Consider the following 23,469-nt stretch of genomic DNA (forward strand, 5'->3'; position numbering starts at 1 on the left):
CTTATGCCAAACTCTCTATTTACCTCCAAAGGAAGAACCTCTAAAAATGATCTCCCAGTTTTGAGACAACAGTCATTGTTGGTTTACTAGACAATAAAGGATGGTTGACATTATCGACCCGGCCCTACACTAGTCCCAAAACCAGGAAGAGACATGGCTTCAGAGAGTCAACGTTGGCCCTATCAACCGACTCAGGGGGCCAGTGCTGAGCCTAACGAGGCCAGCGCTCAGCACAGAGGAACACAGGGGGGTTTTCTTAACATCGGCGTTACGTTGGGGGAACGTCGGAGAGGAAGCTCTAAATGAGCCCCCCAGAAGGGATGAGAAGAGGAGATGCTCTGTGATAAATTTACTCTGCACAACACACAGTGTGTCACTGTTACAACAGCAGTATCTGATTGGACAACTTAGTTGGTATGTGCGCACGCACACACACATACACACACTTATCTTCGTCACACACACCTTTGATGACAGTGAAGAAATTGTATGTTTCTGTGTGTATGTATGTGTGTCTGTCTGTTTTCGCCTGTGCTCGAGGGCATTTGTGCACACCTCCAAGTAATGGGCATCACCATGGCGACCAGGTGACCCAAAAAGGCAGTTAGTAGGCCTTAACAGCCTCGGAGCAGGAGAGTGTGCATAGACGCAGTGCATACATTATGCAAATCAAGGTCCCTGGGAAAGTCTGTCCTTCCTTTCGACAGAGCGGTTCTCTCGCTCCTCGACTTAATTCACTCTTATCACTACGCCCCGCAAGGAACCATCCGAGCACAACATGTGCGTCATGGGGGAATCAAAACAGCGCAACACATCTGTGACATGCATCCTAGTACAGAAAGATAAGGGAATTGCCCTTGTATCGGTCGATGTAGGCTGGGGAGGAAACGGCGGAGAGAGCAGACGACAGAGAGGTCTTTTTTTCTTCTCTATCTCCTTTCATAAATCCGCCTCCCTTTGTTCGCTGCTGCCTTCGCTCTCTACTCATGAGAATGAGGGGAGAAACATAACGTCTCTCACTGAGCTTTCATGACTGGGAAGGCTGGCATGAGTGAGAGTTTCAAACATGATTGGATTGTAAAGTAAAAAAATACAACAGCCTGATTGTGTGTGGAGGAGGGAGGGAGGGAGGGAGGGAGGGAGGGAGGGAGGGAGGGAGGGAGGGAGGGAGGGAGGGAGGGAGGGAGGGAGGGAGGGAGGGAGGGAGGAAGGAAGGAAGGAAGGAAGGAAGGGGAAGGAAGGAAGGAAGGAAGGAAGGAAGGAAGGAAGGAAGGAAGGAAGGAAGGAAGGAAGGAAGGAAGGAAGGAAGGAAGGAAGGAAGGAAGGAAGGAAGGAAGGAAGGAAGGAAGGTACTGGACTGGGCTTGTCTGTGCTCTCATAAAACACCCAAAATCTAGCCACTACTTTCAACGACCTTTTCACAGATTTATATGTGAGAGACAGGACTGGCATGCCTGAATAGCGTATCAATGAGCTGTTATTTCCACTGTTGAAAAGGTTTGTGGCAGTACAAAGGGTGTCCAATGTGTGGCTGAAATGCTGGCGGATGACAATGTGCTTTGTATGATGACTTAAGACGCCCCTTTTACTGAATACACACTCAGAGGCTGACAGACGTGCTGCACATGCCCACACACACAGGGATTAGCAACACACGATGGTATGGTAACACACACAGACACAGCTATCTACCTGAGAGCTTGTTGTGGTGTAGGAACTCCATTTGCAGTCTCTGCCCTGCCCTCTGGGCCAGAAGGTAGGGCGTCGAGTAGGTTGGATCTCCTGTAGCACACATCACATCAGCTCCACTGAACACCAATGACATGGTCTCTAACACATCAGGTAGAACCACAGCAGCACACAGTGCCTAGAGAGAGAGAGAGAGAGAGAGAGAGAGAGAGAGAGAGAGAGAGAGAGAGAGAGACAGAGAGAGACAGGGAGAGAGAGAGAGAGAGAGACAGAGAGAGACATGGAGAGAGAGAGAGAGAGAGACAGAGAGAGACAGGGAGAGACAGAGAAAGAGAGAGAGACAGAGAAAGAGAGAGAGACAGAGAGAGAGACAGAGAGAGAGAGAGAGAGAGACACAGAGAGAGAGAGAGAGAGAGAGAGAGAGGGAGAGATAGAAAGAGAGAGAGAGAGATAGAGGGAAGAGGGAGAGAGAGAGAGAGAGAGAGAGAGAGAGAGAGAGAGAGAGAGACAGAGAGAAAGAGAGAGAGAGAGAGAGATAGAGAGAGAGAGAGAGACACAGAGAGAGAGAGAGACAGAGACAGAGTAAATTAGCAGACACTCTTATCCAGAGCGATTTACAGGAGCAATTAGGGTTAAGTGCCTTGCTAAAGGGCACATCGACAGATGTTTCACCTAAATAGCCAAGCAACAATATTCACAAATACAATCCCCCAACACAGGAGAAGAGATTTGGCGATAAATGAACCTTTATTGAGTATATGAGTGTCACACTTGGATAGAAAAGCATTTGCTATTTGAAATGGGCTGTGAAATCCCATGAATACATTTTAAAGAGTGTTGAGAGAACCACTTTTGGGACAAGGGGAAAAATGCTATCCAGCCAATTAAAATGGGATCTCTCTCTCTCGCCCTCACTCCCCCTCTCTCTCTCTCTCTCGTTCATAAACATAATAGTGTATCCCCCTAAACCAAAGAGGAGAGGCAGAGGTGTGGAATGGTGAGAGTGTAATTCTGCCCAGTACAGAGCCGACGTGTTTTATCGATCCGCCAGAAACAAGGAAGGACTGAAAGTGAGGCCCAGCACAGAGCCGGTGCGTTTAATCAATCCGCCAGAAACAAGGAAGGACTGAAAGTGAGGCCCAGCACAGAGCCGATGCGTTTAATCAATCCACCAGAAACAAGGAAGGACTGAAAGTGAGGCAAAGCACGCCATGTATACATACACACACACACGCATGCGCACAAACAACCTGCCACCCACACATTTTCACACAAGCACACATTATCCATACACATAATGTGGGCCTAAACACGCAGGTACTCTATAAAGCACAGGAACAAGACACAGGCTATAAAACATTAACCACACAAACACTAAGGGCAGTGTTCTGTCAGTCACATCATAGGAGAGAGATTTCATGTAGTTCAGTAGTTGTCCCCCCAATGATTGAAATTGGTGAGGCAGTGCTGAGCGATTAACCAAAATGTCCGTTATTTTGGTTTTTCAAATGATAATTGACCGATGCTGTTCAATTATTTGAATTCCATTTTGTTCTTTTTTTATATAATATTTTTCCTGTGAGCTCAATGTGCACGTTGCACAGTTTCTCTAGAGATACATCAGATCCAGCCTAAACTGTGAAATGTAGTAGGGAGTTGTAGTTTCTCTAGAGATAAATCAGATCCAGCCTAAACTGTGAAATGTAGTAGGGAGTTGTAGTTTCTCTAGAGATAAATCAGATCCAGCCTAAACTGTGAAATGTAGTAGGGAGTTGTAGTTTCTCTAGAGATAAATCAGATCCAGCCTAAACTGTGAAATGAAATGTAGAGAAATAGATCCAGCCTAAACTGTGAAATGTCATAGGGTTAGTTTCTCTAGAGATAAATCAGATCTAAACTAGGGAGTTGTAGTATCTCTAGAGAAATATCAGATCCAGCCTAAACTGTGAAATGTCATAGGGAGTTGTAGTTTCTCTAGAGATAAATCAGATCCAGCCTAAACTGTGAGATGATGCAGCTGTTGTTTTGCCAGGTATCTCTACCAAGATCTTAGTGATTGATAGTTGGTATTCAGCAGTCATAGTAGTATGTCTTATTTACTTTGAAGAACTACTAAAATAGTGAGTTGTCAGACAGCAGCTGTATAGAAATGAAATGACTTGGAATGAAATAATAAAGTCATCAAATAAAACAAAACACTGAAATATTTTTCTAAAGTAAATTAATGTGAATAATGGTTAATAAGTGATCAGCAGTAATGTACAGCCACTATCATGGGACTTTTATTCATTATTTTATTCTGTGATGTTATAGAATTCAACCCAAATAATTCCTATTCCATTTCATGTAAAAAAAAATACAAATAATAAAAAATGGAAACGGGAATCAAAAATCACAATTATTTTTTAGATATTCAAACCAAAACTGAACCGACCTCAAAAAGCAGTAATCGCTCAGCTGTCACGATTGTAATCATACTCAGACCAAAGCGCAGCGTGGAATCGGTTCGACATATTTTATTGATAGTCCAACGCACAAAACAACAACAAAGAATAAACGGTATGTAAAACTCAAACAGTGCTCACAGGCAACTAACTACACAGAAACAAGATCCCACAAAACACAGTGGTGAAATGGCTGCCTAAATATGATCCCCAATCAGAGACGAAAAACAACTGCCTCTGATTGGGAACAATACCAGGCCAACATAGAATTCAACACACTAGATCACCCACCCTAGTCACACCCCGACCCAACCAAAATAGAGAATAACAGGCTCTCTATGGTCAGGGCGTGACATCAGCACTACGAGGAGGACATACAGGAGGACATACAGTTACACGCAATATCTGACAGCACCGGACCGAGTTTGACAAAACTTGGGTGAAATGATGCGTCTTGCCAGAGAGATCCGAAATTTAAAAAATAACATTGATTGGTCGAAAGCAGAAACTATAGTAATGTACTGAAATGTATTAGTCACACACAATATCTCAATTGGCCCAAGGAGGGTGTGGCATCATTCCTGACATGTTTACTGTTGCCTTTAATCTTCTGTATCATCCCATTCCCATACCACTGTATCATTCCATACCACTGTATCATCCCATACCACTGTATCATTCCATACCACTGTATCATTCCATTCCCATACACCTGTATTATCCCATTCCCATACCACTGTATCATTCCATACCACTGTATCATTCCATACCACTGTATCATTCCATTCCCATACTACATTTACATTACATTTACTACAGTATCATCCCATTCCCATACCACTGTATCATTCCATACCACTGTATCATTCCATACCACTGTATCATCCCATTCCCATACAACTGTATCATCCCATTCCCATACCACTGTATCATCCCATACCACTGTATCATCCCATTCCTATACCACTGTATCATCCCATTCCCATACCACTGTATCATCCCATTCCCATACCACTATATCATCCCATTCCTATATCACTGTATCATCACATTCCCATTCCACTGTATCACCCCATTTCCATACCACTGTATCATCCCATACCACTGTATCATTCCATACCACTGTATCATCCCATTCCTATACCACTGTATCATCCCATTCCCATACCACTGTATCATCCCATTCCCACACCACTATAACATCCCATTCCTATATCACTATCATCACATTCCCATTCCACTGTATCATCCCATTCGCATACCACTGTATCATCCCATTCCCATACCACTGTATCATCCCATTCCTATATCAATGTATCATCACATTCCCATTCCACTGTATCATTCCCCCATTTCCATACCACTGTATCATCCCATTCCCACACCACTGTATCATCCCATTCCTATATCACTGTATCATCACATTCCCATTCCACTGTATCATCCCATCCCCATACCACTGTATCATCCCATTCCCACACCACTGTATCATCCCATTCCTATATCACTGTATCATCACATTCCCATTCCACTGTATCATCCCATCCCCATACCACTGTATCATCCCATTCCCATACCACTATATCATCCCATTCCTATATCACTGTATCATCACATTCCCACACCACTATAACATCCCATTCCTATATCACTATCATCACATTCCCATTCCACTGTATCATCCCATTCCCATACCACTGTATCATCCCATTCCCATACCACTGTATCATCCCATTCCCATACCACTATATCATCCCATTCCCACAACACTATATCATCCCATTCCTATACCACTGTATCATCCCATTCCCATACCACTGTATCATCCCATTCCCATACCACTATATCATCCCATTCCTATATCACTATCATCACATTCCCATTCCACTGTATCATCCCATTCCCATAACACTGTATCATCCCATTCCCACACCACTGTATCATCCCATTCCCATACCACTGTATCATCCCATTCCCATACCACTGTATCATCCCATTCCCATACCACTGTATCATCCCATTCTACTCTATCATTCCATTCCCATATCACTGTATCATCCCATTCCCATACCACTGTATCATCCCATTCTACTCTATCATTCCATTCCCATATCACTGTATCATCCCATTCCCATACCACTCTATCATCCCATTCCCATTCCACTGTATCATCCCATTCCTATACCACTGTATCATCCCATTCCCATACCACTGTATCATCCCATTCCTATAACACTGTATCATCCCATTCCCATACCACTGTATCATCCCATTCCCACACCACTGTATCATCCCATTCCCATACCACTGTATCATCCCATTCCCATACCACTGTATCATCCCATACCACTGTATCATCCCATTCCCATACCACTATATCATCCCATACCACTGTATCATTCCATACCACTGTATCATCCCATTCCCATACCACTCTATCATCCCATTCCCATACCACTGTATCATCCCATTCCCATACCACTGTATCATCCCATTCCCATACCACTATATCATCCCATTCCTATATCACTGTATCATCACATTCCCATACCACTGTATCATCCCATTCCTATATCACTATATCATCCCATTCCTATACCACTGTATCATCCCATACCACTGTATCATCCCATTCCCATACAACTGTATCATTCCATACCACTGTATCATTCCATACCACTGTATCATCCCATTCCCATACCACTGTATCATCCCATTCCCATACCACTGTATCATTCCATACCACTGTATCATCCCATTCCCATACCACTGTATCATCCCATTCCCATTCCACTGTATCATCCCATTCCTATACCACTCTATCATCCCATTCCCATACCACTGTATCATCCCATTCCTATACCACTGTATCATCCCATTCCCATACCACTGTATCATCCCATTCCTATATCACTGTATCATCCCATTCCTATACCACTGTATCATCCCATTCCCACACCACTGTATCATCCCATTCCCATACCACTGTATCATCCCATTCCCATACCACTGTATCATCCCATTCCCACACCACTGTATCATCCCATACCACTGTATCATCCCATTCCCATACCACTATATCATCCCATACCACTGTATCATCCCATACCACTGTATCATCCCATTCCCATACCACTGTATCATCGCATCCCCATACCACTGTATCATCCCATTCCCATACCACTGTATCATCCCATTCCCATACGACTGTATCATCCCATACAACTGTATCATCCCATACCACTGTTTCATCCCATTCCCACACCACTGTATCATCCCATTCCCATTCCACTGTATCATCCCATTCCTATACCACTGTATCATTCCATACCACTGTATCATCCCATTCTCATACCACTGTATCATCCCATTCCCATACCACTGTATCATCCCATTCTACTGTATCATCCCATTTCCACACCACTGTATCTTCCCATTCCCACACCACTAAATCATTCCTTTGCCAAACCACTGCATCATCCCATTTCCATATCACTGTATCATCCCATACCACTGTAACATCCCATAACACTGTATCATCGCATACCACTGCATCATCCCATACCGCTGTATCATCCCATCCCACTGTATCATCCCATTCCCATACCACTGTATCATCCAATTCCTATACCACTGTATCATCCCATTCCATTGTATCATCCCGATCCTATACCACTGTACCATTACATTCCCATTCCACTGTATCATCCCTTTCCATGGTATCATCACATACCACTGTATCATCCCATTCCACTGTATCATCCCCTTCCTATATCAATGGCTAGACCCTTTCTGTAATTACTACAACCAGTGGAGGCTGCATCCGTTCTGTATTTTACCTTCAGTGCAATTACTACAACCACTGGATGGTCCACACATATATGTGTGTGTGTGTGTGTGTGTGTGTGTGTAAGGGTCTAAGCGAGTCCTTTGACAGCTCCATCTCTAGGTTACGGGGTCTACAGAGACCTTTTGGAGATCACTGTAATATGAGACACTAACGGAGAACATTGGAACATGAAAAAAGGAGAGAAGAGGAGATAGAGAGATATGAAAGAGAGAGAGAGAGAGAGAGAGAGAGAGAGAGAGAGAGAGAGAGAGAGAGAGAGAGAGAGAGAGAGAGAAAGAGACAGAGAGAGAGAGAGAGAGAGAGAGAGAGAGAGAGAGAGAGAGAGAGAGAGAGATGAAGAGAGAGAGAGAGCGAGAGAGAAATAGAGACGTAGGGAAAATACAGACACACACAACCCACGATGGCAAGTCATGTTCAGTGTATGATTGTTCTCTGAAAGACGGGTCCCTATCACAGCTGTGTTGAGCCCTTTTAAATAGGGAGGATGAGAGACAGAGAGACAGAGATAGAAACAGAGAGAGATGGAGAGACCCCACAGAACCCCAGGACAGCAACAAAATTAGACCCAACCAAATCATGAGAAAACAAAAAGATAATTACTTGACACATTGGAAAGAATTAACAAAAAAACAGAGCAAACTAGAATGCTATTTGGCCCTACACAGAGAGTACACAGCGGCAGAATACCTGACCACTGTGACTGACCCAAAATTAAGGAAAGATTTGACTACGTACAGACTCAGCGAGCATAGCCTTGCTATTGAGAAAGGCCGCCGTAGGCAGACATGGCTCTCAAGAGAAGACAGGCTATGTGCTCACTGCCCACAAAATCAGGTGGAAACTGAGCTGCACTTCCTAACCTCCTGCCCAATGTATGACCATATTAGAGACACATATTTCCCTGAGATTACACAGATCCACAAAGAATTCGAAAACAAATCCAATTTTGAAAAACTCCCATATCTACTGGGTGAAATTCCACAGTGTGCCATCAGAGCAGCAAGATTTGTGACCTGTTGCCACGAGAAAAGGGCAACCAGTGAAGAACACGCACCATTGTAAATACAACCCATATCTATGCTTATTTATTTTATCTTGTGTCCTTTACCATTTGTACATTGTAAAAACACTGTATATATATATATATATATATATAATATGACATTTGTAATGTCATTATTGTTTTGAAACTTCTGTATGTGTGATGTCTACTGTTAATTTGTATTGTTTATTTCACTTTATATATTATCTACATTACTTGCTTTGGCAATGTTAACACATGTTACCCATGCCAATAAAGACCCTTGAATTGAATTGAATTGAGAGAGAGAGAGAGAGAGAGAGAGAGAGAGAGAGAGAGAGAGAGAGAGAGAGAGAGAGAGAGAGAGAGAGAGAGAGAGAGAGAGAGAGAGAGAGAGAGAGAGAGAGATAGAGAGAGAGATGGAGAGATGGAGAGAGACAGGGAGAGATGAACAGAGACAGGGACATATGGAGAGAGAAAGAGAGAGACTGAGAAAGACAGAGAGAGACAGAGAGAGATGGAGAAAGAGTATGGCTCTTAGTATGGTATATCCTCTCCCTCACACTTTCTCTCCTACCACCCTCTTCTAACCACTCTTTGAACAGCACATTCACAGTTTTTAAAGCACCAAGGCTAACACAATTTGCACACACACACACACACACACACACACACACACACACACACACACACACACACACACACACACACACACACACACACACACACACACACACACACACAGACACACACAGACACACACAGACACACACACACACAGTAAAGCCGACCGAGAACCAACTGAAGCATTTCTGTTGTGGTTCCTAATCCACTTTTCCATTTAATGAGAATCTCTCGTTCTCTCCCGTTACCTCTCATTCCCTCGATCCTTCTCTTTTTCGCAAAACAATAAGCAAGGAATGATCTGTGTAAACGCTGACGCATGTGGAAACTCAGCCTTTTAGAGGCTCAGTGCTGGGGAGTTCTTAAACACACTTTGTGTTGGTGATGGTGGGGCCAAAATAACTCACGTTCTGCAGCATAACAAACACATAAACTAACTATGGAGAGAGGGGTTATAACTAAAACATCTAACTATACATAGAGACTAACTATGGAGAGAGGGGTTATAACTAAACCATGTTATAATACATAGAGACTAACTATAGAGAGAGAGGTTATAACTAAACCATCTAACTATACATAGAGACTAACTATGGAGAGAGGGGTTATAACTAAACCATGTTATAATACATAGAGACTAACTATGGAGAGAGTGGTTATAACTAAACCATCTAACTATACATAGAGACTAACTATGGAGAGAGGGGATATAACTAAACCTTGTTATAATACATAGAACTAACTATGGAGAGAGAGGTTATAATAAACCATTGTTATAATACATAGAGACTAACTATGGAGAGAGGGGTTATAACTAACAATGTTATAATACATAGAGACTAACTATGGAGAGAGGTTATAACTAAACAATGTTATAATACATAGAGACTAACTATATATAACTAAACCATTTGTAATACATAGAGACTAACTATGAGAGAGAGGTTATAACTAAACCATCTAACAATACATAGAGACTAACTATTTGTTATAACTAAACCTTGTTATATACATAGAGACTAACTATGGAGAGAGAGGTTATAACTAAACCATGTTATAATACATATAGACTAACTATGGAGAGAGAGGTTATAACTAAACCATGTTATAATACATATAGACTACCCTATGTTATAACTAAACCATCTAACTATACATAGAGACTAACTATGGAGAGAGGGGTTATAACTAAACCATCTAACTATACATAGAGACTAACTATGGAGAGAGAGGTTATAACTAAACCATGTTATAATACATAGAGACTAACTATGGAGAGAGGGGGTTATAACTAAACCATCTAACTATACATAGAGACTAACTATGGAGAGAGAGTTATAACTAAACATGTTATAATACATAGAGACTAACTATGGAGAGAGGGTTATAACTAAACCATCTAACTATACATAGAGACTAACTATGGAGAGAGGGGTTATAACTAAACCATGTTATAATACATAGAGACTAACTATGGAGAGAGAGGTTATTTTTAAACCATCTAACTAACATAAGACCAACATGGAGAGAGGGGTTATAACTAAACCATGGCATAATACATAGAGACTAACTATGGAGAGAGGGGTTATAACTAAACCATCTAACTATACATAGAGACTAACTATGGAGAGAGGGGTTATAACTAAACCATGTTATAATACATAGAGACTAACTATGGAGAGAGAGGTTATAACTAAACCATCTAACTATACATAGAGACTAACTATGGAGAGAGGGGTTATAACTAAACCATGTCATAATACATAGAGACTAACTATGGAGAGAGAGGTTATAACTAAACCATCTAACTATACATAGAGACTAACTATGGAGAGAGAGGTTATAACTAAACCATCTAACTATACATAGAGACTAACTATGGAGAGAGGGGTTATAACTAAACCATCTAACTATACATAGAGACTAACTATGGAGAGAGGGGTTATAACTAAACCATTAACTATACATAGAGACTAACTATGGAGAGAGTTATTAAACCACTAACTATATATGACTAACTATGGAGAGAGGGGTTATAACTAAACCTTGTTATAATACATATAGACTAACTATGGAGAGAGGGGTTATAACTAAACCATCTAACTATACATAGAGACCAACTATGGAGAGAGGGGTTATAACTAAACCATGTCATAATACATAGAGACTAACTATGGAGAGAGAGGTTATAACTAAACCATCTAACTATACATAGAGACTAACTATGGAGAGAGGAGGTTATAACTAAACCATCTAACTATACATAGAGACTAACTATGGAGAGAGGGGTTATAACTAAACCATCTAACTATACATAGAGACTAACTATGGAGAGAGAGGTTATAACTAAACCATCTAACTATACATAGAGACTAACTATGGAGAGAGAGGTTATAACTAAACCATCTAACTATACATAGAGACTAACTATGGAGAGAGGGGTTATAACTAAACCTTGTTATAATACATAGAGACTAACTATGGAGAGAGGGGTTATAACTAAACCATCTAACTATACATAGAGACTAACTATGGAGAGAGGGGTTATAACTAAACCATCTAACTATACATAGAGACTAACTATGGAGAGAGGGGTTATAACTAAACCATCTAATATACATAGAGACTAACTATGGAGAAAGGGGTTATAACTAAACCATCTAACTATATATAGAGACTAACTATGGAGAGAGGGTTATAACTAAACCATGTTATAATACATAGAGACTAACTATGGAGAGAGAGGTTATAACTAAACCATCTAACTATACATAGAGACTAACTATGGAGAGAGGGGTTATAACTAAACCATGTCATAATACATAGAGACTAACTATGGAGAGAGAGGTTATAACTAAACCATCTAACTATACATAGAGACTAACTATGGAGAGAGAGGTTATAACTAAACCATCTAACTATACATAGAGACTAACTATGGAGAGAGGGGTTATAACTAAACCATCTAACTATACATAGAGACTAACTATGGAGAGAGGGGTTATAACTAAACCTTGTTATAATACATAGAGACTAACTATGGAGAGAGGGGTTATAACTAAACCATGTTATAATATATAGAGACTAACTATGGAGAGAGAGGTTATAACTAAACCTTGTTATAATACATAGAGACTAACTATGGAGAGAGGGGTTATAACTAAACCATCTAACTATACATAGAGACTAACTATGGAGAGAGGGGTTATAACTAAACCATCTAACTACACATAGAGACTAACTATGGAGAGAGAGGTTATAACTAAATCATCTAACAATACATAGAGACTAACTATGGAGAGAGGGGTTATAACTAAACCATCTAACTATACATAGAGACTAACTATGGAGAGAGGGGTTACAACTAAACCATGTTATAATATATAGAGACTAACTATGGAGAGAGAGGTTATAACTAAACAATGTTATAATACATAGAGACTAACTATGGAGAGAGAGGTTATAACTAAACCATCTAACTATACATAGAGACTAACTATGGAGAGAGAGGTTATAACTAAACCATCTAACTATAGAGACTAACTATGGAAGGGGTTATAACTAAACCATGTTATAATAATAGAGACTAACTATGGAGAGTGTTATAACTCATGTTTTTTAATACATGAGAAACTATGGAAGAGAGGTTATAATGAAATATCTAATAAATATAAAAACCAACAATGGAGAGAGGGGTTATAACTAAACCATGTCATAATCTAGAGACTAACTATGGAAGAGAGGTTATAACTAAACCATCTAACTATACATAGAGACTAACTATGGAGAGAGAGGTTATAACTAAACATCTAACTATACATAGAGACTAACATGGAGAGAGGGTTATAACTAAACCATCTAACTATACATGAAACTAACTATGGAGATACGGTTATAACTAAACCACTAACTAGAATCACCTGACTAACTATGGAGAACCGGTTATAACTAAACCTAAACTAAACTAACTAATCAACCACAATCCCAATAACTATACAAGAGACCAAACTACAACACAATAACATAAACCCATGTCACACCCTGGCCTTACCAACTAATTAACTAAAACACAAAATACTAAGACCAAGGCATGACATACATAGAGACTAACTATGGAGAGAGGGGTTATAACTAAACCATCTAACTATACATAGAGACTAACTATGGAGAGAGAGGTTATAACTAAACCATCTAACTATACATAGAGACTAACTATGGAGAGAGGGGTTATAACTAAACCATCTAACTATACATAGAGACTAACTATGGAGAGAGAGGTTATAACTAAACCATCTAACTATACATAGAGACTAACTATGGAGAGAGGGGTTATAACTAAACCATCTAACTATACATAGAGACTAACTATGGAGAGATGGGTTATAACTAAACCTTGTTATAATACATAGAGACTAACTATGGAGAGAGGGGTTATAACTAAACCATGTTATAATACATAGAGACTAACTATGGAGAGAGGGGTTATAACTAAACCATCTAACTATACATAGAGACTAACTATGGAGAGAGAGGTTATAACTAAACCATCTAACTATACATAGAGACTAACTATGGAGAGAGGGGTTATAACTAAACCATCTAACTATACATAGAGACTAACTATGGAGAGAGGGGTTATAACTAAACCATCTAACGATACATAGAGACTAACTATGGAGAGATGGGTTATAACTAAACCTTGTTATAATACATAGAGACTAACTATGGAGAGAGGGGTTATAACTAAACCATCTAACGATACATAGAGACTAACTATGGAGAGAGGGGTTATAACTAAACCATCTAACTATACGTAGAGACTAACTATGGAGAGAGATGGGTTATAATGGCACACGTACAGCCAATTTCTTTTGTCAGTTAGATTGGTTTACTTCTTAGTGTCAAGTACAGAAACACTGAAGAGGCTTCTGCACATTTGGGAAAAATTACTCATCTAGAAACATGAATCCAGTTTCACCCAGTTTCACCCAGTTTCTATCTATTCAGGGTCCAGCCAGTTCCCACATGATTATACCAGTTCATTGTCTACCTGATTGAGCTGCTCCTGGTCGTGAAGGCTTCCCAGGACCCTCCGGTACTTCCTCTCTCTGTACTTCCTGCGGTGGAAAGTGGCCCGTTGCTCGGGCGACGCCCCCATGTGAAGCTCTTCCTCCAGGGGCAGGCTGGCCGCCCAGAAGCTGTTGGCGTTCTCATTTCCCACCTCCAGAAAGAGCTGCGATGTCAGAGGGCAGAGGTCAGAGGTCTGATTAACTATTATAACGGTGAAGCATCAACTGTCCTCTCCGAAACCGTCAGAGAACAATCATGTAACATTTGATTGACATTAAAACTTTATTTTAAAACTAAAAGTGTTATAATAATAACCTACTGTAGTCACTGAAAGTTTGTAGTGGAGAAGCATAATCCCAAATCCTATTACTGGAGCCAAACTAAAGGTATGTGGTAAAATAGCCCATTCTTTCTGAAACGCCTTCTCCAGATTCCACAACTTCCACATGAAGAACCTCAACACATTCCTTGTGATCTGGAGCACACATCAAACATCTCCGTACCTCCACCAGCTCGTTGCTCCAGATACTGCTGTCTAACTTCAGGCTCCTAACTTTAGAGAGGCTCGGGCCTAGGAACCGGTGCTGACCTGGGGGGGGGGGGAAACACACACACACACACACACACACACACACACACACACACACACACACACACACACACACGCACGCACACACACACACACACACACACACACACACACACACACACACACACACACACACACACACACACACACACACACACACACACACACACGCGCACACACACACACACGCGCACACACGCACACACACACACACACACACACACACACGGTTCAGTGACAAACAGACAAGACAGCAGATATCATAGAGGCATGGCTGGCAGCGTTTCACTGCTCTAATACTCTCTAGTTGAAGACTTCTTTGCAGCGTTCAACACAGCTAATTGGAAATGAAAGCAGAGAAAGAGAGGGAGAAGAGGTCATTAATTGCTAATGATTCATGAGTAATTAATTGTGTTTGTTGGTCGGTGTTTATTTGGGTGAACTGAAGGGTTAGGGTTGTTTATGCGTTTTAAGATGGATGGATAAATAAAACATACTGGAGGAGAAGAAGAAGAGATTGATATGCATGTGGATCAGATTCTCATGTGATTAGTGTGTTAGTGTGAAAGGCATCATTATCTATCAGAGAGCTGATAGACTATAGACACGGGCTGGACAAAGGGACCATGGACAATGATACACTTACCATGAGAGGGGACTCAATTATGAGAGTGACTGAGTGAGTGACTGAGTGAGTGAGTGAGTGGGAAAGTGAGTGAGTGAGTGAGCGAGCGGGCGAGTGGGTAAGTGAGTGAGTGGCTGAGTGAGCGAGTGGGCACGTGAGCGAGTGAGTGAGCGAGTGGGTGAGTGAGTGGCGAGTGAGTTGGCTGAGTGAGCGAGTGGGCGGGTGAGCGAGTGGGCGAGTGAGTGGGTGAGTGAGTGGGTGGGTGAGTGAGTGGGCGGGTGGGCGGGCGAGTGAGTGGGTGACAGGGTGAGTGAGCGGGCAGGCGGTGAGTGAGTGAGCGAGTGGGTGAGTGAGTGAGTGGCGAGTGAGCGGGTGAGCGGGTGAGCGAGTGGGCGAGTGAGTGAGTGGGTGAGTGAGCGGGTGAGTGGGTGAGTGAGTGGCGAGTGAGCGGGTGAGCGAGTGGGCGAGTGAGTGGGTGAGTGAGCGAGTGAGCGTGCAGGCGGGCGAGTGAGTGAGAGAGAAAGAGTGTAAGAAAGAGAGAGAGAGAGAGAGAGAGAGAGAGAGAGAGAGAGATAATCAAAGCTATGTTTGAGACTGAGTGATAAACTATGGGTGGCTTGTGATAAAAGCATCTGTTAAATGACCACATCATTATTATCGTGATTGTTAATGGGAATGTTGAATAAAAATCCTGATGTTTTACGTAAGTAGTTCGTAGGATTCAGAAGTGTGTCTGCATTGTACAACGACTCACTCTGTCAATACAATAGATCAAATACGAGTCTCTAAATTTTTTCCGTACTCTTTTTTCACGAGCTGAAACGCCTTCACCCAAAACTAACAACAAGATACGTCCCGCTTCCTCAGTATTCTACACCCAGTTACCAAATGTCCTGTTAAAAAAAGTCTTAACTGACTGCAACTTTGTGGCATTTCATAAAGGAACACTTCCTACCTCCGCTTCAATCGGCCCGAAACAGGAGATGCATGTGTGGTTGCCACGGAAATGGTTGCCGGGTTATTTGATGTAAAGGGTTGAATACTATTATTATAACATGTGTCATTCAGCGCAGTCGTCGTGTTTGACAGTGAGAAGAGAGAGAGGGGACAGGTATCAGAAACATTTAATAAATGTAAAATCAGGCACTCTGGGGAGATAGAGAGAGAGAGAGTAAGAGAGCGAGAGAGAGAGAGAGCGAGAGAGCGAGAGAGAGACACACACACAGGGGTACAAACATCTACCTGGAGGCGAAAACATTCCCTCCCCAATATGCCCCCCCCTAGACACAACTATGACAACATAACCAACAAAAACGGGTCACAACTCCCACTGACACCCCTATCAGATCACAGCAAAATCACACTCTACTTGAACATATCTTTGCTAAATCATGAGGCATCAAAGTCAATGGAACTGAATAATATTAAGAAATGCTAGATGGAAGGAAAGTTGTGTAGAAATGTACCAAAAAACAATTAGGCAACAACAAATTCAATCCCTTCAAGACAATTTCCTGGACAAAATGTTTTAATGTAATAGTGAAGGTGTAAACTTGGCAGTAGAAAATCTAAACAGAATATTTCACCGCTTCCCTATCAAATCAAAAGAATGTCAAGCAGACAACCTAAGAGAATTTACAACATCTGACAAATGGTTTGATGAAGAATGCAAAAACCTAAGAAAGAAATTGAGAAACCTGTCCAACCAAAAACAGAGGCCCAGAAAACCTGAGCCTAATTCACTACGGTGATTCACTAAAACAATACAGAAATACACTACAGAAAAAGAAGGCACAGAACGTCAGAAATCAGCTCAAAGTAGATGAAGAATCCATAGACTCTATGACAAAGAACTAACAGCAAAAACATATGCATGATCAAATACTAATCTTAGAATCAACTATTAAAGACGACAAGAACCCACTGGATTCAATAATTACCTTGAATGAACTACAGGACAAAAAAACAAACCCTGCTACACAAAAAGTCCTGTGGTGTTGATGGAATCCTGAATGAAATGATTAAATATACAGACAACATATTCCAATTGGCTATACTAAAACTCTTTAACATCATCCTCAGCTCTGGCATCTTCCACAATATTTGGAACCAAGGACTGATCACCCCAATGCAAAAAACTGGAGACACATTTGTCCCCAATAACTACCGTGGGATATGTGTCAACATCAACCTTGGGTAAATACTCATTAACGGCAGTCTGGTACATTTTCTCAGTGAAAACACTGTACTGAACAAATGTCAAATTGTCTTCTTACCAAAGTACCGTACAACATACCACGTATTCACCCTGCACACCCTAATTGATAAACAAACAAAACAAAGGCAGTCTTCTCATGCTTTGTTGATTTCAAAAAAGCCTTAGACTCAATTTGGCATGAGGGTCTGCTATTCAAATTAATGGAAAGGGGTGATTGGGGAATAACATATGACATTATAAAATCCATGTGCACAAACAAGTGCACGGTTAAAATTGGCCAAAAAACACACATTTCTTTCCACAGGGCCGTATCGACAAATTGGTCAGGCCACTAGAACAGTCTGCAGCACCCGGCCTCACCCTACTAGAATATGTCTACTGTCAAATGTCTACTGTTTGCTGCTGATGATCTGGTGCTTCTGACCCCAACCAAGGAGGGCCTACAGCAGAACCTAGATCTTCTGCACAGATTCTGTCAGACCTGGGCCCTGACAGTAAATCTCAGTAAGACCAAAATAATGGTTTTGAAAAAAGGTGCAGTTCCCAAGAACATGAAAACAAATTGCATCTAGACACCGTTGCCCTCGAGCACACAACAAACTATACATACCTTGGCCTAAACATCAGCGCCACAGGTAACTTCCACAAAGGGCCTTCTTTGCCATCAAAAGAAACATCAAATTTGACATGCCAATTAAGATCTGGCTAAAAAATATATGAATCAGTTATGGAACTCATTGCCCTCTATGGTTGTGAGGTCTGGGGTCCGCTCACCAACCAAGAATTCACAAAATGAGACAAAAAACAAATTGAAACGCTGCATGCAGTATTCTGCAAAAAGTATCCTCTGAGTACAACGTTAACCACCAAATAATATATGCAGAGCAGAGTTTGGCAGATACCCGCTTATTATCAAAATCCAGAAAAGAGCCGTTCAATTCTAAAACCACCTAAAAGGAAGCAATTCCCAAACTTCCATGACAAAGCCATCACCCACAGTGAAATAAAACTGGAGAAGTGTCCGTTAATCAAGCTGGTCCTGGTGCTCTGTTCACAAACACAAACACACCTCACAGAGCAGGACAGCAGCACAATTAGACCCAAACAAACAATCAACAAACAATCATGAGAAAACAAATAAAGATAATTACTTGACACATTGGAAAGAATTTCCCAAAAAACAGAGCAAACTAGACTGCTATTTGGCACTAAACAGAGAGTACACAGTGGCAGAATACCTGACCACTGTGACTGACCCAAAATTAAGGAAAGCTTTGACTATGTACAGACTCAGTGAGCTTAGCCTTGCTATTGAGAGATGCCACCGTAGGCAGACCTGGCTCTCAAGAGAAGACAGGCTATGTGCTCACTGCCCACAAAATGAGGTGGAAATTGAACTGCACTTCCTAACCTCCTGCCGAATGTATGACCATATTAGAGAGATATATTTCCCTCAGATTACACAGATCCACAGAGAATTTGAAAACAAGTCCAATTTTGATAAACTCCCATATCTACTGGGTGAAATTCCACAGTGTGCCATCAGAGCAGCAAGATTTGTGACCTGTTGCCTCAAGAAAAGGGCAACTAGTGAAGAACAACCACCATTGTAAATACAACCCATATTAATGTTTATTTATTTTCTCTTTTGTACTTTAACTATTTGCACATAATATGACATTTGAAACGTCTTTATTATTTTGGAAGTGTAATGTGTACTGTTAATATTTATCTATTTCACTAGCTTTGGCAAAATAAACATGTGTTTCCCATGCCAATAAATCATTTGCAGTGAAATTGAATTGAATTGAGAGAGAGAGAGAGAGAGAGAGAGAGAGAGAGAGAGAGAGAGAGAGAGAGAGAGAGAGAGAGAGAGAGAGAGAGAGGGGAACAATTTGGTTCGAGGACACCATTCCGGACACACCACTTCCTAAGCCAAGGAGAGGTCCCAGTAGCATCACAGACCATGACATCAGAGCAGGGCTACACGTCTCATCAACTGTCTATTCTCTCTCTCCCCCTTTCATTCTCCACTCGCTTTAAGAAAAGAAAGACAATCTGGAATAATTTAATCATTAGTCTTATCATTAGAGTTTCTGTCACACCATGATCTGTTTCACCTGTCCTTGTGATTGTCTCCACCCCCCTCCAGGTGTCCCTTGTTTCCCCAGTGTATTTATCCCTGTGTTTCCTGTCTCTCTGTACCAGTGTATTTATCCCTGTGTTTCCTGTCTCTCTGTACCAGTGTACCGAGGACGACTTCCTGATTTTGACTTTGCCCTACGCAGCTCACCTCCGCCACATGTGTCGATAATATTAAACATTCCTGTAAATGAAATCATTTAAGGACCCGCTTGAAAAAGCTGTGGCGGAAACTTGAGGAATACCAATTACATGGGTTATGAAGAGAGGTTGGATTAAAACTTACGACAAAGACAGGGTATCTGAGACCTCCCTGAGGAGAGAGAATGGGAGAATGAAGAGTTGTGTGTTTGCTATGTGTGTGTGTGTCTGTGCATAGACCTACGTGCCCATGTGTGTGTTTGTGTACAAAGGTGGTGTCCTCTTAAACAAATCTAAAAGACAAGGTTAAGTCATCAAGACTCCCAATTCATAATGGATTAGTCTAAAATATACGACCACCATGCACTGGGAGATCAATCTGATACATACTACCACCATGCACTGGGAGATCTGTCTAATACATACTACCACCATGCACTGGGAGATCTATCTAATATATACTACCACCATGCACTGGGAGATCTGTCTAATACATACTACCACCATGCACTGGGAGATCTATATCTAATACATACTACCACCATGCACTGGGAGATCTGTCTAATACATACTACCACCATGCACTGGGAGATCTATCTAATACATACTACCACCATGCACTGGGAGATCTATATCTAATACATACTACCACCATGCACTGGGAGATCTATATCTAATACATACTACCACCATGCATTGGGAGATATATATCTAATACATACTACCACCATGCACTGGGAGATCTGTCTAATACATACTACCACCATGCACTGGGAGATCTATCTAATACATACTACCACCATGCACTGGGAGATCTATATCTAATACATACTACCACCATGCACTGGGAGATCTGTCTAATACATACTACCACCATGCACTGGGAGATCTATCTAATACATACTACCACCATGCACTGGGAGATATATATCTAATACATACTACCACCATGCACTGGGAGATCTATCTAATATATACTACCACCATGCACTGGGAGATATATATCTAATACATACTACCACCATGCACTGGGAGATATATATCTAATACATACTACCACCATGCACTGGGAGATATATATCTAATATATACTACCACCATGCACTGGGAGATCTATCTAATACATACTACCACCATGCACTGGGAGATCTATCTAATATATACTACCACCATGCACTGGGAGATCTATCTAATACATACTACCACCATGCACTGGGAGATCTGTCTAATACATACTACCACCATGCACTGGGAGATCTATCTAATACATACTACCACCATGCACTGGGAGATCTATATCTAATACATACTACCACCATGCATTGGGAGATATATATCTAATACATACTACCACCATGCACTGGGAGATCTATCTAATATATACTACCACCATGCACTGGGAGATCTATCTAATACATACTACCACCATGCACTGGGGGATCTATATCTAATACATACTACCACCATGCATTGGGAGATATATATCTAATACATACTACCACCATGCACTGGGAGATCTATATCTAATACATACTACCACCATGCACTGGGAGATCTATATCTAATACATACTACCACCATGCACTGGGAGATCTATCTAATACATACTACCACCATGCACTGGGAGATCTATATCTAATACATACTACCACCATGCACTGGGAGATCTATCTAATATATACTACCACCATGCACTGGGAGATCTATCTAATATATACTACCACCATGCACTGGGAGATCTATATCTAATACATACTACCACCATGCACTGGGAGATCTATATCTAATACATACTACCACCATGCACTGGGAGATCTATCTAATACATACTACCACCATGCACTGGGAGATCTATATCTAATACATACTACCACCATGCACTGGGAGATCTATCTAATACATACTACCACCATGCACTGGGAGATCTATCTAATACATACTACCACCATGCACTGGGAGATCTATCTAATACATACTACCACCATGCACTGGGAGATCTATCTAATACATACTACCACCATGCACTGGGAGATCTATATCTAATACATACTACCACCATGCACTGGGAGATCTATCTAATACATACTACCACCATGCACTGGGAGATCTGTCTAATACATACTACCACCATGCACTGGGAGATCTATCTAATACATACTACCACCATGCACTGGGAGATCTATATCTAATACATACTACCACCATGCATTGGGAGATATATATCTAATACATACTACCACCATGCACTGGGAGATCTATCTAATACATACTACCACCATGCACTGGGAGATCTATCTAATACATACTACCACCATGCACTGGGAGATCTATATCTAATACATACTACCACCATGCATTGGGAGATATATATCTAATATATACTACCACCATGCACTGGGAGATCTATATCTAATACATACTACCACCATGCACTGGGAGATCTATATCTAATACATACTACCACCATGCACTGGGAGATCTATCTAATACATACTACCACCATGCACTGGGAGATCTATATCTAATACATACTACCACCATGCACTGGGAGATCTATCTAATACATACTACCACCATGCACTGGGAGATCTATCTAATACATACTACCACCATGCACTGGGAGATCTATCTAATACATACTACCACCATGCACTGGGAGATCTATCTAATACATACTACCACCATGCACTGGGAGATCTATATCTAATACATACTACCACCATGCACTGGGAGATCTATATCTAATACATACTACCACCATGCACTGGGAGATCTATCTAATACATACTACCACCATGCACTGGGAGATCTATCTAATACATACTACCACCATGCACTGGGAGATCTATCTAATACATACTACCACCAGGGGGAGGTTTATGACCCTCATAAATACCTTTCCCCTTTTTCCTCTCTCTACTCTACCGATGTGACTCTTGAAAATCCCTTTGTTAACATTGAGAGAGTCTGGTGACATCAACAGGTGGGAAACGGAATCATATTTCGGTCATCCAACCAGCTGAAAATATGCGTTGTTACTAAATGAATATGATGCC

The 23,469-nt window shown here is 41.2% G+C and overlaps 1 protein-coding gene across 3 annotated transcripts in view; it reads right to left on the reverse strand.

Moving 5' to 3' along the window:
* The window catches only part of arap2 (ArfGAP with RhoGAP domain, ankyrin repeat and PH domain 2), a 267,094-nt gene that overhangs the window by 121,317 nt on the left and 122,308 nt on the right, over positions 1-23,469 (reverse strand). For all 3 annotated transcript variants that reach the window (XM_064940778.1, XM_064940777.1, XM_064940779.1), the window contains exons 12-14: positions 15,202-15,287; positions 14,679-14,861; positions 1,693-1,867 (exon numbers count right to left, since the gene is read on the reverse strand). In XM_064940778.1, the coding sequence (XP_064796850.1) occupies positions 1,693-1,867; positions 14,679-14,861; positions 15,202-15,287 (444 nt within the window). The remainder of the gene's footprint in view (positions 1-1,692; positions 1,868-14,678; positions 14,862-15,201; positions 15,288-23,469) is intronic.

The sequence above is a fragment of the Oncorhynchus masou genome, chromosome 27, assembly GCF_036934945.1.
Source record: "Oncorhynchus masou masou isolate Uvic2021 chromosome 27, UVic_Omas_1.1, whole genome shotgun sequence".
Classification (NCBI taxonomy): Eukaryota; Metazoa; Chordata; class Actinopteri; order Salmoniformes; family Salmonidae; genus Oncorhynchus; species Oncorhynchus masou.